Source organism: Macrobrachium nipponense, chromosome 1 (assembly GCF_015104395.2).
Source record: "Macrobrachium nipponense isolate FS-2020 chromosome 1, ASM1510439v2, whole genome shotgun sequence".
NCBI classification, from domain to species: Eukaryota; Metazoa; Arthropoda; class Malacostraca; order Decapoda; family Palaemonidae; genus Macrobrachium; species Macrobrachium nipponense.
Window position 1 is genome coordinate 142,493,034 of NC_087200.1, and position 19,742 is coordinate 142,512,775.

At 35.7% G+C, this 19,742-nt stretch overlaps 1 protein-coding gene across 1 annotated transcript in view; it reads right to left on the reverse strand.

Moving 5' to 3' along the window:
• The window catches only part of LOC135219695 (cubilin-like), a 52,970-nt gene extending 33,471 nt beyond the window's left edge, over positions 1–19,499 (reverse strand). The window contains exon 1 of the mRNA XM_064256669.1: positions 18,880–19,499. Coding sequence (XP_064112739.1) covers positions 18,880–18,958 — 79 coding nt within the window. The 5' untranslated portion in view covers positions 18,959–19,499. The remainder of the gene's footprint in view (positions 1–18,879) is intronic.
• Positions 19,500–19,742: the final 243 nt, after the last annotated feature.

The window sequence follows — 19,742 nt, forward strand, 5'->3', positions numbered from 1 at the left end:
CTCAGATACACCGCAGTTTTGGGTGAATATTAATGAGCCAAAAAAGTAGTTCTGACAACACTCATGCTATTGTTGGCGTGCAAAAATAGTTATGCATTTGTAATAAGAGTAATTTAGATGTCATTTTTTGAAGTCAGCCAAAATAAATATCATGTTGGTATAGTGGTCTAATTGTAAAGATGTTCATTCATGCATGTAAAAATAATTATGAATCCATCATTCCAAATTATATCACCTTACTATTAGAAAAAAAAAAAGCTGAGATGGAAATCCTTTTGTTTAGTTAGTTTGGTGATTTGGAATATTGTCACCAGTTCTGAAATCTTCAGGTTCAGTTATGTGCGTATCTGAAGTTGAGCGGGACCTGTATCTCTTTTGCTGAATTTGAGAAATAAATCAACTTATCTGGCTCCTATGGCCATTGCGATAAAGCTCATTTTCCAAATAAAAAAGATAACCTACCATCATTTTTAAAATGATTTTATATAAAATTTGCTTTAGTTAGAATAGCAGTTAATGTATTTTTATTTTTTCGCTAAGTAACCGAGAAAAAAGTTGCAGTAGTATTCATTTTCCGTTTCGCGAGCGAACATGATTATACATTTATCTTTTCATTGAAGTTAAGATGAAATAAAGGCATCTTCTTAGTATAGCAGCATCTTCTCCAAGGGTAAATATATTGCCTGTCATACTATAGTTGCCTTCTTAATAAAAATATCTGCCACCTTCTGGAAGAGAACCTCACAGAATATTATAGCCAGCTTCTATGGCTTCAAATTATATCTTCTTTCGCCATCAATTCTCGTGAACAATGGCCTTAGACTTGTGAAGCTTTATCTTTTAGACATCGAAGGGCAGACGAGCCATAGATAATCAAGCGCTCTTCTCTCTCTCTCTCTCTCTCTCTCTCTCTCTCTCTCTCTCTCTCCTCTCTCTCTCTCTCTCTCTTGGCCCGGTTTGTATACTGAAGCGCAGCACGACAGGAAGACTCAAAACGGCTATTTTCTCGAAAACTTATAAAAATTCCTTAAATGTGAAATGTTCAATAATAATCATTTCAAAAGGAAATTAATGTAGTTGAAACTATCAATTTTGGGGAAAGCATTATGGACATCACCTTGTAAAAGTATTAACTAAAACTAATCTATTTTTTCTTATTTAGAAATGCAACGAATATCGAAATAACGATTGGATACTGCTCAGGTTTAAACTAGATAATTTCCATTAGACATAAAATACGATAGCACGTCGGATCTGCTGGCTCAAAAACCGGTCTCTCTCTCTCTCTTCTCTCTCTCTCTCTCTCTCTCTCTCAATTTATTTATTTCATATTCCATTCTTCAGACTCATTTTGTTTTCCTATGCATGTGAATATATTTCTAAGTGTAAATCTTATCTACGGTAAAATTTGGAAGAATATTTGATCTCCGATTATTTATCAGAAACTGCCTTTACCTGTAAAATTAATGTACAACAATACGAAAAATTGCATTAATTTCTCTGAACTCTTGCAAAGCTTCTGAAATGTACAGGTATGACTTCTTAGAATAGTTTAGAACGTGAACTTTATCGTTCAGTTTGTTATCTGATTTTTAATATTATAATTTGTTAAATAGAACATGTTAATTATTCAGCAGGACTATCAAGTTTTTATTCTTTTTATTTTTATTGCTAGGGTCCTGTAGAGAGGTCAGAGATGTATTTTGTTCTTCATTTAGTACCAAACGCAATGAGAGTATGTCTTATTTAAAGTTTCACAAATATCGGCGCAAAGTAGAGAGAGAGAGAATGTTCGTTTAAAGTTGGGAGAAGTTTTATTACACTGACACGAGTTCAAGCGCCTAAAATGAAGAAGAAAATACGTCGGAATAAAAGTACAGTAGTATAAGGTAAACATTTAACAGTGACATATTTATAAAAAAATAAAATATAACGCAAATATTGAACATTATAATTAAAATACGATAATGGGATGACTCATAATGTAGTGTATATAGTGTATTCAGTTATACATACACACACACACACACACACATATATATATATATATATATAGATATATATATATATATATATATATATATATATATATATATGTGTGTGTGTGTGTGTGTGTGCGTGTGTGTATACGTATGAATGTATATGTATAAAATGATATTACACTTCACTTTAAGATTTAGGATTTGATTTACACCCAGGCAAAATATTACAGTTCACTCATAAGTTTGTGTCCTGAAATTACAGCTGACAATATATTTATGATCATTACAATATTTACCATAATTGTGGCATTTTTGTGAATAATTTTAAAAGCCTTGCTATCTAAATTAAACAATTTTGAAAATACGCAACATAGAAAATTGCCTAGTATCCTAAGCAAACTTTTAAGGTAAATTAAAACGTGCTCAAATCCATGGTCAAATAGAGCCATGTTTCACCAACGAAAATTAAAATATAAATAATTTTTCTGTACTGTTTAACATGCACATTATATATTTGTTACATTTTCATTCTAATACATAAATCATAAATATTCTATCCTAAAATTCCTTTACCTATAACTCAACGCGAAACACTTTCCAGACCTTAAGAGCTCATCCACTGAACTTCCTAACCCCACAAGAAGAACAACAACAACAATAAAGTAATTTTTAGGCTTACTCGCCGAGTAAACGTAAATCCTTTAGTCATCTATCTCCCTGTGACCTTTTAACGTTCATTAATCATTTTGGTGCCGATCTCCCCTTTTACCTTCAATTACAGTCAGATTAGAATCAACATATTTTAGTAACACTTCCAAATAATTAGAGGCTGCAATAAAAAAAAAACTAAAGGCAAATGTAAATTCATAACAATTTGCGCGTTGGTCTTTATGCAGCTATTCGGTTATTACTGATAGGAGATAAAATGGATACGCTATGGCTTCAACCCCACACTTTGTGTAAATACTCAGGCATTCAGCTGAAAAATTATTACCCTCCGGAGTCATCTTCTAAAGGGAAAACGGCCGTTAAATAAGCATGAAGCATATCAGGGAAATCTAGTGCAAAATTGCTGGTGCGAGTGTTGTTATAACGACCTCGGCGCCTTTCAAGTATGCGCATGCGTTTGACTGCTGTTTTAATGACGAACAGTCTGTGGGGTTTATTCATCAGTCAAATAAGCCTGCGGTAAACACCCTTTTGTATTCATTTCCCTGAGCAGAAAAGATAACTCGTGAGGAGATGGTCCGCTGTCAAGAGCAACCCGTGAAAAGAAGTTAGAAAATAATCTCGATGAGAGGAAGAGCGCAATTTCAAGCACGAAGTTGGTCTCGCAAAGTTATGTGCCAGAAGCTGTAAAATGCTTCAGAGATATCAAGAACGAAACTATCTCCATATCACATTAAAGATGAGTGCCAAGCATCAGGAAAAGGGAAAGATGATTCCTTGTAGATCTAGAGAAAGGTCATACTTGATTTTAGATTTTCCATTCATCAGTAGAAAATCATAGAATGAAGTATTCACACACTCACACACAAACATATACAACACATACACACAAACATTAGATATAAACACATACATATATGAAACGTAAGTTTATATGCGTGATTATATGTTTGAAAATTAAAGTTGTTTCAATATTCATATTTTAGCAGTCGTTGTCCAATTCCTAGGTAAGCTTTCAGAACGCCGCGAGAGATGGAATGTTGTAAACTCCTAAAAAGACAAGTTATGAAGCCTTTATTTTAGTACGCCCCTACACGCCTGTTCCTCTGCTTTATTTTAGCATCTTCGTTGGTCACTACTACATAATTTACAAAAAGAGGTGACAGCTTATTATCACAGGTAGATATAAACAGAGGATATATTCCAAGCACGTATTCGAAATGGCTAAAAGGACTTGTTTGTGGAGCGTTCGTCTACACTTGCTTTTCAGCGCTCTCTCTCCTCTCTCTCTCTCTCTCTCTCTCTCTCTCTCTCTCTCTCATGCTGTTAAGTATGTCTGAGTAGTTGTGCAAGAGGCCTGAAGGAGAGAATATTCTTGAAAATGTCTGCGTCTTTACAATTAGGCGTCCTTCATAGTGACTAACAATTTCTTCATTGTACTTCACCAAAGAGATGATGAATTCATGTGTGATCACCAGTCCACTGATTACAGTGAGCAAATATAATGAAGAACATTTTGACAACAATGAAGAAAGGTAGTTTTATGATACTTTTGATATTTTCTGGCGTATGGCAGAGAGAGAGAGAGAGAGAGAGAGAGAGAGAGCGTCTATACACAATAACCAAGAGTTCAAATAACCGCTGACCCCCTTTGTGAATGATGCAGTGGTTTCCTCCTAATATACTCTAGACGAGTTCAGAAATCGATGAGATCAAACAACTGAACGCCAGAAAAATTTGAGGCAACAACCACTTCGGAGTTACATTAACAACCGAAATAGCGCGCGCCAGCTAATTGTAAAGACAGAAGAGGATGAAATGACAACCATTTCCAACGAGCATCACATGATATAAATCATCTTTTCCGGTTCGTTAGCTTTGGTACATCATTCGAACCGTCGCGTCATAAAGGGGCCATGAATCAAAGCTCTCAGGAGTTCTGTAGTCTTGTGAACTTACAGAAAAAAATTATAGGGAGTCTTTGCACTACTTGTTTAATGGGCGGTGCGTGGGTGGCCAGCTGTAACGTGCCCACTAGATATTCGTAATAACATTCTTCGAAATCACGTCATCGTTAAAGGCCGTTTAACGAACATAGAGAGCTGCCTACGTAGCAAACAGTCTCTCCGGGATTATCACTGCTATGGCTACTCGCTTTTTATCATTGCAAAACATTCCTAAATCAATTTTAATCTTTTATTTTATGCAAGAGGGCACGCGGCGTTTTGGTAAGGAAATTTGAAAAACACTGGTGCAACCCGAGGGCAAGTTACAAAGTATGTATTTGGTGCTTAGGAAAATTATCTCTTCATGCTCTTCGTTACAAAGTCTTGTTACCATGTGTATATAAACACATCATTTTCATCTCTTCATACACTTGTTTACAAGCATGAAGAATCCTTTATAAGGTTAATGCATAACATTTAAAACATCTGGTTATTTCCTTCCTTGCTGAGTTAAAAAAAATCGTTATTCTCATTTTATAAGATGATAGGTTAGAGAGTTGATTTCAAACAAGATTTTGAGTAATGTATTCTTAATATACCTTTAGCTTCTCATATCATTAACAAATTCATTGCCGATCTGTTAACAAAGTCTAAAACATTTCCAAATACACTGGTACCCTTCAGGCCTGTTTATGAAAGTCCCTATTTCATTTTTGTTTTCTTTTAGTGTGTTTTCATATTACATAATAAATATGCCAGCATTTCCATTTTTATATTGCAATAATGAGGGTGAAAATGTATTTGTATCATTTCCATTTCTGCTTTCATATTAGGGTAATTTACCTACGATTTGCATTTCCGCAGCCTGGCGTAGATCTGTGTAAAGTAATTTACACACACACACACACACACACACACACACACACACACACACATATATATATATATATATATATATATATATATATATATATGTGTGTGTGTGTGTGTGTGTGTGTGTGTATGTATATATGTGTGTGTGTGCGTGTGAAGTTAATTTATAAAAGGAAAGTAATTCGGGTAATACATCAAAAAAGAACATATGTATGTTACCTGAATATGTACCAGCGCCAATGGTGTCAATAAATACAAGTTTCTTATCCATGCCTGATAAGGTAATAGAATAACATAAGCTAAAGGTCAGATTAAAAAGAAAAAAATATTTTTAAAACTACGAATATTAAAACACTTTAGTAGCCATACGTACCCCAAAAGTGCCGTCAGTGATTACCATTCCTTAGCCATGCCTGGTAAACTAATGTTTAGGAGAGGCTAAAAGTTAAGAGGAAAGGGCTTTTATCATGTCTGAGATTATCTAGAGTACAAATATAAATGCGCATTAGTGATCTCATCTCCTTATCCCACCGGTTATTGTTTAGAATCAATCTATCAAATTCCTGCTGGCCCTTTGACCCCATCACGGAATTCCCAATACTTCAGAGTGCTCTTTGCACTTCCATATCTTTAATTATAGCGATTATTTCATCCATTTCCTCGTTAATTGCTCCGCTAACTTCCTTCTTATCAAACTCAGTTTCTAATTGCTTGTATCGTCACATTTTTCCCTTGTCGTTACCGATTTAAACTTAACTACTCTAAGTTTTGATTCAGCAAATTAAGGATACCTCCAGGCACTTAATTTCACATAGACTTTATCATGAGGTTCCATCTATTATGTACTAAAACACAGTCTAGCAAATTCATTTTCTTACCATTATCTCTATCAACAAGAATGCATTTTCATTCACTTCAAGAAGTCCTTACCTGCCAAAAATGCCATAATTTTATCTGACACTTACCTAGCACAGACACACTTCATATTCTCAGAACCCAACATGGCACTGATTCATACTTTAGCGAAACACCTCTGTTTCACTACACCACTACTACACCACCGCGGTGGTGTAGTAGGTAAAAGCTTCACTGACGTTCCTGGATTTGAAAGGATCCATGGGTTCGCGCCCTGGTCCAGGCAAGTCTATTATCGAGAAAAAATTCCCCTTCGGTTAAGCATACATGAAAATATATTGAAACCTTCTCCCTCTCTGTCAGTTGTATTCACAGAGGGGGAGAAGGTTTCAATGATACTTGCATTTTCCCCTTTGTTCAATACCTAAAGAATCCATATGATTTGCAAGTATTTTATCTGCACCGGCCTGATCGCCAATTTTCTTTTTTTTTTTTATATAACAGTGGAGTTTATTGTTGCAAAACCCATAAATAAACATCAATCTGCATATTCCACATCACTGGAACGGTAAGGCAGTCTCCAGTTTCTTGCTCAAGCCGAAAGAAATTTCCCCTCCATCAAAGATAGGCCTATTCATTAAACACCGATTAAAGATTTAAAATGTATTTTCAAAAATCTCTCGTTCTCCATCAAAAGTATTCATCATACACCAGTTGAAGGAAAACACACTTAAGAAAATGCTTTCGATTCTGTCAGACGAAAAAGAATGGAAAATATGGAAAATTCACTTTCTTTAGTCTTTCCTGGAAAAAGTCAGTATCATGCAGTAATCGAAAAAGAGCTGACTTTGTTCAAAGTGCAGTAACCTCTCTACCTGCATTCCCTCGGCATCATGATTACTGTCATTATCACTCATTCAGCATAGACCTAGTCCTGACTCCGGATTCAACGATTCCGTGACATTTACACTACTTTATTGATACATAAAGCTAATCATTTAAATTAGATTAGATCCCAACCTAACCCCAACCCAATATCCCTGACTACTCAGACTTAGCGTCGCCATGTTGGACAAGCGCAGAGTTAAGAAAACCCATTTAATTTAAAATTTTGCCTCACGGAAAAACGAAGCCTTAAAATGCATGTTTTTAGAACATTTTCTGCTTAGAATTACCCTTTCTTTCATTTCACGAAATATTAGCATAAACTTGTGTTACACCCTATATACATACATATATATATATATATATATATATATATATATATATATATATATATATATATACATATGAGTCATATATATATATATATATATATATATATATATATATATATATATATATATATATACATATATGAGTCATATCACATTACTGTGATTCTTATACTATATGTATTAAGGTACAAATGTCCTTTAATATCTAATTCGCTCTACCTTTGAATTAATATATTTTCATACATGTTAACTGAGCGGGAATTATTTGGTCGATAAGAAATTCGTCGGCACATGGGCGCGACCCATGGAACCAAGACTTCAGGACACAGTGAAGCGTTCTAGACCACACGGCTATCACAAGAGGTTAAGTTAATGCCGCCTCTCACCTACAAATCCCTGTCACTTAGGCATTGTTTTTTTTTTGGAGCCGGCATCAGCCTACCTCGACCTTGATAACATTGCAGTGCTTTGGTCCGCACGTAGCCATTTAATGAGTCATATCACATTACCGTGATTCTTATATATGCATTAAGCTACAAATGTCCTTTAATATCTAATGCGCGCTCCCTTGGAATTAATATATTTTCATATATGTTAACCAAAAGGGAATTTTTTAGTCGATAGCCGTGTAGTCTAGAACGCTTCCTGAATTCTTGGTTCGATGGTTCTAGCCCATGAGCCGACGAATTTTTTATTGACTAAAAATTCCCCTTCGGTTAACGTATTTGAAAATATTTTAATTCCGAGGTAGAGCGAAATAGATATTAGAGGACATTTGTAGCTTAATGCACACAGACACACACACACACACACACACACATATGTATGTCAATATAGTCCACAGGAGAAAAGAAAATGAAAAACTCTAGTAGCTCGATAATTTCGCCTTCCACCAGGCCTCTTCAAGAGCTTTATTTTAACTAAACAGGTTATTTTCTTTTCTCCTGTGGACTATACTGTAGAACGTATCCATTTTTTGTTGATATATACTGAATACACGTTCTAATAATCAAAGATCATTTAAGACGTCCGGTGAGATAAACACATTATCATTTAAAAAGGAGAGAAAGAAATATCAAATGTATTAATACATATAATGTAAATACAGCCGCCCATACGCGCAGGTACAATACATACATACATACATACATACACACACACACACACACACACACACACACACATATATATATATATATATATATATATATATATATGTGTGTGTGTGTGTGTGTGTGTGTGTGTGTATGTATGTATGTATGTATTGTACCTGCGCGTATGGGCGGCTGTATTTACATTATATGTATTAATGCATTTGATATTTCTTTCTCTCCTTTTTAAATGATAATGTGTTTATCTCACCGGACGTCTTAAATGATCTTTGATTATTAGAACGTGTATTCAGTATATATCAACAAAAAATGGATACGTTCTATTTTCATGGACAATTCTATTTCTTCATTGCTTTCCTTGACCTGCAAGAGCACGAACGAATTTATTTCATAAATTTATAATTTAGGTCTTATCGACGAATATATGAGGCAAAGGTTTACTTTGTTATAGATCTTTCTCTCGCTATCTCTCTTATAGAGGGGAAAGTTGTTGCCTAAAAAAATATGAAAGGAAAAGGCGAAGTTTTCTTAGGAAATTGAATGTCAGTGGTAAGTGCTGAGGGTAATAAATAAAGAAGGCAATGAGAAAACTATATTTTTTACCTGAAAAAACCTAGCATCCAAATTTGGATATTTATAGTCCATAAACTAATAGCAGATAAGTTTAAAGCAGATATGGTTATGAAAAATGCACTGCAGGTTAACCATACTGGTTATAAATTGCACACATTCAATAAGTCTTTCTTGTTATTTTTTGAAAGCGATCTCTTAAAAAAAAAAAAAAAAAAAAAAAAAGGTGCCATTTAGCAATGTTTTACAAACCTTTTACGTAACGAGGAAACCCAGATTCTCTTTATCTTCGAAATGACTGTAATTTTGCGTTGAACTTTCCTTTTCCTTTCATTATAATGACAACCTTTTGCTTCTTCAGTTTCACGGTATAACTTCCTCGTAGTGAGTGATTATCTATATCAAGAAATAATTTCACGACAAATGAAACTGTACTTAAAAAGTATCAATCTACTAACGAGAGGTGAAAGTATTGTTCAACTGAAATTTCTCCAAGGCGATAAAAATACTTTCCAAACTCTGATCGCCCTCGTTAGAATATTTGCGTTTTGAACATTCCCACAGATTACAAAACCTGAATATGAAGATTGCTCTTTCTGAAAATCTCTCGTTTTCAATAATCCCTGTAAAGAAGGACGTTCCATAGTTTTAGAGGCTTTGGTTTTGCAGTTTTCTTGTATTAAGAAATGCCTATGACCTATTTAATTTAGTAATGAAACACCAATTTCAAACTTGTCTTGAAGTAAAGATGTGAAATATTCTCTTCCCCTTTAGAATTCCTGTTTAGATCTAAATTCTGATAGAAATGAAAATATTCACATGTACCTAGACTCTTCGAGAGGGAAGACGTTCTCATATCGAAATACATTTAAGACTTCACGCATGGACAAAAGAGCTGATATTACTTAGATTCTTATAAAACATTCCACCTGAAGCAACTGAAATTTTTCGTAGATAAATGATCCCCGTATCCTGTTGCTGTAAAGGAAGCACTTCAGATATTTAAATTCTCCTAAAACAGAAGACACTCGCCTATCTAGATTTTTCTAGCCTAAGGGAGCTGTGGGTATTTACGTTCATCTTCTCCCGAGACAGGAGATTTACGCATCCTGTTTTTCCTGAAGCATCCACTCATCGTCATTTTAACTCGTCTACACATCCTTGAGAGCAGTACTCATTTCTCCCAGACGGGATGATGGAGTTGCTGATAATCGTGGGGAACAGAAAGGCAGATTGAGAGGTGGATGTAAAGAGAAAGAGGTTCCGGCTTTTCATTGGCTTTGGCCGGGTGAAGGTTGAATGGATAAACTGTGTTAGTGGTAAAAGCAACTGAGTAGTCAAACAAGCGATTATGAATTCTATATAAAAATATAATATTCAAAAGAAATGCATTCTAACGTAAATAAATGTTTTTTTTATTGCTATGGATGGCGCTCCAAAGGTCTTTAATAAACAGTTGATTATTTTTATGCATGGTCATTTAGATATGGGTGGAAAAGCAAAACAATAAGCCTACGCCATCCTGATGCGGCATATGGCTTTCTGGCTTCAATATAATCATTCACTCTTTCTTGGAAGAAGTTCGCGTTTTTCAAAAACCTCAAAGATCTTACCACACATCACCAGCCGTGAAGAGATCTCTGTGTGACTATACTGCCATAAACATGTCTATTGTTTAATCCAACACTCTCCTGAACTCTAGCTCGCTCCATCCAGTAAAGAACTTGAAAGAAGAATCCGTAAAGGGTACTGCTATCATACGTTAATACTCAATTACTTCCGACAAAGCTATCGTGAATATTTATGAAGTAATTTGGTCTGATTCAAGGTTCCGTTATTAAGAGGTGCTGCGGTAATATTTACAGCAGTGATACTATGAACAAATAAGTAAGACAAATACATATTGCTTCCATCTAGTGAGAAAGATCAACGGAAATCAATGAAAATGGATGAAAGTCTTCTCTTAATTTCCACAGCCCTTATCATTTGTTCATTCTACATGAAACTGGCTTTATTCCAGCTGGGGCTCTTGAAGTAGCGAGTGAGATATCAGCCCTCTTACAAAAAAACTTAATTCAAAACATAACTTCGTTTCCGGATGAACTGTTAAAAATTCTGACAGAAGATCAACCAGGCCAATAAGTTTTCGAGGGAAGAAAACCAGATTTTTATTTTATGAAAAGAAAGCAACTTTCATTTTTATCTCGTTTTTCCTCCACTACTTCGTTCCTTCTCTTCATCATCACTTGCGTATAAACTATAAATACACAGGTGTCTGGTGCTTCATTAACAAGTTCTCTTCCGCTCATCTGCCACCCACGCCTCTTACGGCGTTGTCAATTACACCCTCCTTGTGTCTCACAGTCAGCACTCCCACCACCATCATCATACCCCCCATGGACATTTGAGATCCTCCTTCCCCAACCCCACCCCATGCCTCGCCTTCAATAGCTACATTTCCCCCAAAAAAACTTCCGTCTACATCGTCTCTTTGTTAAAGTTTCCGTTGGGAGTTAGTGCTGCCAGTGTACCGCTTGCATTATTCAAGTTTCTTTGCAGCGCCCCCTCGGCCCCTAGCTGCAACCCCTTTCATTCTTTTTAATGTACCTCCGTTCATATTTGTTTTCTTCCATATTCTATATTCCATTTCATTTCCTTCTTCAATAGGTGTCTGGTTCTTGATGTTTGAACGACTGACTAGATGAGATAAATCATGTTGTTACGGTTGCTGCTGTTCGTGTTACTTCAAAGTTTTTGCTAAGAATAACAAAATCCTGTTCGCTGTTACTCGGAATACAATAATTCACGATAATAATTACTAACAAGTAGTTTCTTTTATCTATGAATACTTTGAAAATGCATTTTCGTATTGATCAATTCTTAGAAATAAACTTATTTATTCATTTTTACTTTTAGAAGAAATTTCCTGTACTACTTTTACACTTTTTTTTTCGTCGGAAAGAAAATCTGTTTACTTATCATTACTTATGAAATAGTTATTCATTTACTACTTTTTACAAAAAGCAATGTTTTTATTTATTATGCATAACATTAGAGATTTCTTTCCATTTTCAGTATACTAAAAGAGTGATACAGATAGGACAGGAATAAGATATATCGATAATAATTTCGTGAAAGTGAATAGTTTTTGTCTTTGGCATCCCACAGGTATTGAATTATTCAGCTCACTGACAAGTTTGAAAATCACAGTTTAGCAACGAGACGAAAATTGTCAGCTTTTACTACAAAATTCTCTCTCTCTCTCTCTCTCTCTCTCTCTCTCTCTCTCTCTCTCTCTCGTCATACTTTAAGAAATCCCCTGATCTTTAATACATTAACGAATGATAATTTTCAAATAAGGAAACTGGTCCTTTTTTATATCATCGTTTGATGAAATATACATTGTTTTGGGCTATGCCAGGAAGAGATCCTTTTCATGTTAAGAAATGAGTCCTTAAAGAACTGGATTAAACAATTTTAGCTATCGACAATGATCTATGGATACCGATCAATTAAATCAAAATAAATACAAATAAAATCGTATGCATAGTGCATCAGGTTCGTCGTGAGAATTAACCCTGCGTTGGTCAAGGGAGCCTAGGTTAACCCAGTGAAGAAACTTTAAAAAAACCGGTTCTCAGTGTGATAGCATGTTTTCGTTTGTGTGTATGTTCGAGTGTTTATGTAACGAGAGAGAGAGAGAGAGAGAGAGAGAGAGAGAGAGAGAGAGTATGTAAATCCCAATTAGTAAGTACCTATGTGCGTGGGTACGTGATTATGGTGTCATATAATTACCAAGTTCTTACCATATGCTCTCCATAATAATAAGACTTAGAATTTAAATTGATTCTGAACATCTACCAGCTTACCTGAAAAATGCATTCGAAAATCAATCAAATTTTTCTTCGAACGCCACAAGTTAGGCCTACACAGAAATTTGATCAGAATAGGAATATCCCTTAACTGGACAGCATTGAAAAATCAAGTCAAATGTTATTCAACTATAAAGCGGTAAGTACCAGAGACCTCTGTTTAAATATATAGTGTATATATATGTTTGTATGTAATATATATATATATGTATATACTATATATGTATGTATATATATAGTATATATGAATTTGTGACTCACCAAGGGACCGACCCCCGGTATTTCGAGTGAGAGTCCAGGACATTAGCAATTCGGGCACAAAGTTTGTGATAGAGGTTGTAACCTAAGTACTTAGGTGCTTAGGGTTTTTCCTAGCGGGCGACTAAGGCCTAACATACCAGCAAATTTTACTCCCAGAGAGAGTTTCACAGAAATAAATTTCTGACTCACCACGGGACCGAACCTCGGATTGCCAATGACCTGGACTCTTACTCGAACCACTGGGGTTCGGTCCCGTGTTGAGTCAGAAATTTATTTCTACAAAACACTTTCTTGAGTTCATGTCCATAGATATATATATATATATATATATATATAGATATATATATATATATTATATATATATGTGGAGAGAGAGATATCTGTCTATCATAATGACTGAAACGTAACAGTAAACCACAAGAATAAAAAGAACTGAAGAAAAAAACTTTCTAAAAAACCAATCATTTTGGTAGACGTCCCTTTGTGTAATGATGAATCAGACATTAATTAAGAGGTCATTAACAGTAATTGCCAGGTGAGTTACATTCACCACCAACGGAGTAGGTACTCCTATGAAAAAATCAACAAGCACAATAAGGACGATATGATGAGATATGCAGGAAATTCAATATGCGCAAAAGTGAAAGAATTAGCAATGTACTCCAACAAGAGATGTTATCAATCATTCTGTCTGCCAAAAAAGACAAACAATAAACACCAGAGAGTAGGTTAAGGATGATCATGTCCACTGGAGTGGGTGAATAACATTTCCTTTATTAGTGTTCAGTACTGAGTTCATATGAAGCAAAACATGACCTTACAAGAGCACGAGTCCACGGCATGAAGGTCCCTTGTGTTGACAAAGAGAAAACGATGCGAAGAAAGCAATGACGCTGAGTAGCAACAGAGATGAACTGGAATGAGTCGTCATTCCTATGACAAAGAATTTGATCATAAGTGGGTATCTATCATTATAGTGTTATTATCTGTCAACTGTCAGCTAATACTCAGAATCCCTCTATACTCTATGATTGAACCTGTTTCTGTTTGATAATGAGGACACTCTTATTCCCCCTGTGTACTTAATACCCGTCATAAATTGTCTTGGTCATGCCAGCACCTGAAACGTCCTATCTGTTCTGAGGGCCAATTTCATGATCATTTTATGGCAATTCCGAATTTCGTCAGTTGGTAGAAAATCTGCATTTTCTGCATTTTGTAAATCATCTTGCTCAAAACGTTATAGGTATTAAAGAGATTGTGAAAATGTTTCGCTTTATCTCCCGCATTATACAGTGGCTCAGTCACGGGGCATACTAAACAGCAGAAGGCATATTTTTACGACATTGTTTCGCCCCGTCGGTGACGTCATCATAAGCATCCATTGCGAGCTCTGTCTTGGTTCCCAGTTCAATTTTCTCTGATGGATTTTCATTGATCCTCCTCGGCTTCTTTTTAATGACGCCTTCCCAAATTTTGTCGTGGATAACTGTTTCAGCTCTGTCGTACTGATAATAAAATAGGCTTCTAGACCACAGGTTCAAGGCAATTGGGCAATGCCTACCAAATGCGGTTTTGGCGGGGAAGGAGAGAGAGAAGAACGAAAGAGAGAGAGAAGATGAGAAGAAGAGAGAGAGAGAGAGAGATGCAATTATCATAAAACATCCGTCGATTGCAGTAATGCGTTGTTTTTCTTGCGACACAATTGCACATCTCGTTTTAGCGTTCTCACATTTTTAAATGAAAATAGATCCTACCGAGATAGTATTTAATTTCTAAATCGTAATGTGGTGAAAGTTAAGTTTTTGTTAAATTTTCTTTTAAGGGGACGGGGGTTCATGTTAACTCCAGAACTGAAAGGGTTCTTGCTTCCTGAAATTGTCATAGTGGGAGATTACGACCCCATCCGACCGCGTCGTATTTTTTACTACAGACTTCCGTTCAAGCATAATGTAATTTAATGGTCAGCGACCTTTATAAACAACTCGGATTGGTGGGTACTTTTTAACGGGATGCTCTCTCGCCTTCATACCATTTTGACCAGATCTTTCAGCATTGCGATAAGCGTTGTCCTAATATCGTTACATCCTAGCGTGTATTTTAAAGAAGAGAGAGAGAGAGATTGACTTAATTATAAGAATTCGCTTTACTTTGTCACTGGTGACACTGGGGTGAGGAATAGCGCTTACACTCGTAATAATTGGAAGTCTTTTTGAACAAATTTTGAATGGTCAACAGAGTTTGTAGGACAGGAAATGAATATTTGGTGAATCCCCTGGTTTATTTCTCCCTTTTGAATTTTTTTTTTTTTTTTATTTTCACATCCACTGTTTCAAACAGTTTTGTATTCACGTAAATTAATCGAATGAAAACTCCAATCCTTGAAAAAAAGCTGAAGAATTTGGAGGATGCTAAACAGTCTTACCTTCATCTTAATTGACTGTAGCAGCTTCGACTGGGTTGTTCTACTATCATGGTCCTCCACAGTCTTCGGATTCAAGTTGCCTTGTTTGAGGTGCACTGAAGTGAAGCCCCCTTCACCCTTCTGTGTTTTATACTTAGTTTTCCACTTATTTGTGGTTGTTTCTACTATTTTAGAGTTTTGTTTATCGATTTATCGAAATTTAATATATATATATACATATATAATTAAATACTTGTATGTATGAAAAAGGCAAGAGATAGGGTTAGTATATAAAATCTTAATCGCAGTCTGATCTAATTTCTTAATCATCTGATAAGAGTTTCATCTGTTCAGGAGAAGTTTGATCTCATTATTCGATCGCTTAATCGAAGTATCCTACGATTTTAACGTCTAGTCAAAGTCTATATCAAATCACTGCGTCCAGCAAAGTGAAGGTCGGGTGGAGGGAATTCTCGGTGGCATGTTTCAGGGAAGTACTTCCTCCCTCGACCGCCGTGACGAAAGGTCAGCAAAGCCTCAAATAATTATATTTTTGGCGCGTGTCAAGACCATTGCCAAGCATTAATAGAGATAGAGAGAGAGAGAGAGAGAGAGAGAGAGAGAGAGAGAGAGAGAGAGAGAGAGAGAACTAAATACTTAAGGCACTGGAAGACCCTGCTGGGTACTTGGTGAGTCAGCGTTAAAATGTCATAGTCTTTAACGAAAAATACTTAGAGAAGCGTGTAACCCGTTACAGAGAAGTCGAACCTCACCGTCCCTGACTCAATGAATTCCTTCCCCGAAGTTCCAATCCCCCACAAATAGACCGATACTGTGATCTGGCGTATTGTCGGCGACCAGCTGACCATGCAGTTCGAAATACCTTGCATAATTGATGTCTTTCGTAAGGAGATCTGACTCCTGTGCTGTCGCCATTTACAGTCGGTTTTCATATGCGGTCACTCGATGGTCCTTTGTTTCCAGTGACCGGAACCTGACGGCGCTTTTCTGATTCTTGGTGTCACCTTTGTAAGCCGGTTCTTGATCTTTTATCGTCGGTATTGAGTTGTGTTTTATCTACATTGTATCTGTACTATCACTTAAAGAATAAGCATTCTCTCTCCTATTCATTATTTAATTTTCTTTAGATGATATACCTCCTCTTCGGGTTTCTGAATATTCGTTTCTCCTGTATTACCAGTATTGTTCGTATCTAATTTTCCACTAAGCTTTAGCTGCGCGAGAACCATTTTGAAGTGTATGGCATATATATGTGCACACATACGTGTATATATATATATATATATATATATATATATATATATATATACTATAATAAAAGAAGAGAGAGAGAAAGAGAGCAAGAACTTTCTTCTTCTGAAAAATCGATAATGGCCGTTTGGCAGCCACAGCAGTTCTAAAGACGGTTAAATTGGGAAAACATTAAGATAATAAATAAATAATTTAATTAATTAGCTAGCTTGCATTGGTTAACTCTATCATCCTAAACGCATTTCTGAAGAACGACAATAAAAATTGCATATATATATTATATATATACTATATATGATTCCAATGAATTAACACTTATTTAGCAGAGATCTAGAGCTATAAATCAGGTGGTTTTGTCGAAAATTATCCTTCCAATTCAGTGAACATTAATTAACTTCTATGAAAACGGTCTTAGATTATTATATTTAAGGTTGCAAACTCTCTTGTTCCTTTCTCTTTACCAGAATTGCGGGTCAGAGGATATGAGGAACGCCATTCTAAAGTACCCGACAACTATCACTAAATGTTTATCTCCTCCGATCACTAGACTCTAAAAAGAAGGTTGATGATATATATATATATATATATATATATATATATATATATATATATATATATATATTAAGCTGAGAATGTCCTTTAATAATCCAATTCGCTTCTACCTCGGAATTAATATATTTCCATATATGTTAAGAGGGACTGTTTTAGTTGATAATAATTTCATCCTATCTTGGGTTCGAACCAGCGCCCAGCGGACAGAGAGAAATCAGGACTTCGTGATGTTGTCGATTCGGCCAACAAAGTGAGGTGTAAGTTGATACCGATTCTGACCTTACAAATCCCTTTGTAAGGTCGGAATCGGTATCAACTTATACCCCATTTGTTGGCAAGTCGATAACTTCACTGAAGTCCTGATTTCTTCCTTTCGTCCGCTGGGCGATTGTTTTCGAACCTTAGATAGGGCGAAATTATCATCAACTTAACTAAAGAATTCCCCTCCAGTTAACATATGTGAAAATATATTATTCCGAGGTAGAGCGAATTGGACATTGAATAGGAAATTTGTAGCTTAATGCATGTATTTGAATTACAGCGTAGTTATGTGATAAAAATTTACACACACACACACTATATATATATATATATATATATATATATATATATACATATATTATATATATATATATATATTATATACTATATATATATATATATATATATATATATATATATATATATATATGATATAGAGAGAGAGAGAGAGAGAGAGAGAGAGAGAGAGAGAGAGAGAACTACATGCATGTATGCGCAGTTATAAACTAAGAATTAAAATTTGAGATAAACAATTGATTAAACTGAATTCCAAAACGTAGTATATATTTTCTTGAGTTTGTAAAAATGTGCGTCATCGGTGTGCGCTTTAGCAGTGGGATTGCTTAATTAATCTGATTTGAGATTTTCATAAGAAAAATATCCCCGCATCATAAACTAAAAGACAAAATGTTCCCGAAACGATTGGTAACAAATCATAAATGGACTTATCGAAAAAAATATAAGTAGCGTTAGATGAACAGAAGTATTGAAATTTCCCCTTGGTAAAAATAATGATCACAATGATTAAACCGTTCAGATCAAAGAATTGAATTGATGAATAATAAAATCAATATTTAGAATTTTGCATTACTGTATAAAAGAAAATAATTACATTTTATATTTACAAAACTTGAAGCATAAAGATTAGTCATAATTTGCTGCAGGATAATGTAAATCATTATTACTACCTAAAAGTGCAATATTATATAAACAGAAAGAGAAAACGGTGAGTTATTGGTAGGTTGGTACTTACATAAAATGAGCAGGAAGAAGGCCGTCCGCTTCAGTAAGTGCAGTTTATCATCCATTGCGAACGCTTCCTTGCACGACATCTTTCAACGAATTGAACGTATAATTCCCAGCACTCAGTTCAGGATTGTCATTGCATTTTCTGTAATGGATTATTTTTTTTTCTTAAATAAATTTCTTATTTCTTGTTTCAGAATCGTGTATTCAGTTAATTAAGTTCCCGAATTAGGGGGGCTTTGCATGTCATACAGGGCAATTTAAACGTTCCTTTACCAAGAGCGAATTTCGTATCTTTACAGTAAACGCGGCAATATATCATCTCATTTTAGAGCGCATTGGGTTTTAAACATTCGACGAAATTGTATATGGGTATCCTTTGCTGTTTTTTTCCGCTCAACAATGAGCACGTGTGAGTTAGGGCAGAGTCTCTCCTGACCACCCAATTTCGAACTCCGTTTCGTCGCTGCGTCAGCATTCGCAGTCGAGGGAGCGCAAGCAGAGACCCTGAGGCAACGACTGAACGCAAAGGCCTGCCGCAGAATGACAGCGACCTTCCACCTGCGCCGCTACCCGACGAATGAACTGGCGTTTGCCACGTTAGTGACCTATGAGCAGAGCGCCCCAGACCTTACCGTCACTAGTGGATATGGTTACTGAACTGAAGGTCCGCCCGGGCATGAGGGAAGGCGATGACGGGCTCCGGAAGGGAGGAGGGCCTCCTGATCTTTCGGAGCTACGGGGTATATAGGGGACGTGGGGAGGGTTTTGTTTTGGGCATGAGAAGTGGGTCTTGATGTGATGGAATGGCGAGAGCGCACCCACGAGAGATGGGGTCTCTTTGGAATAGCAGGGCGTGCCACTTTAGTC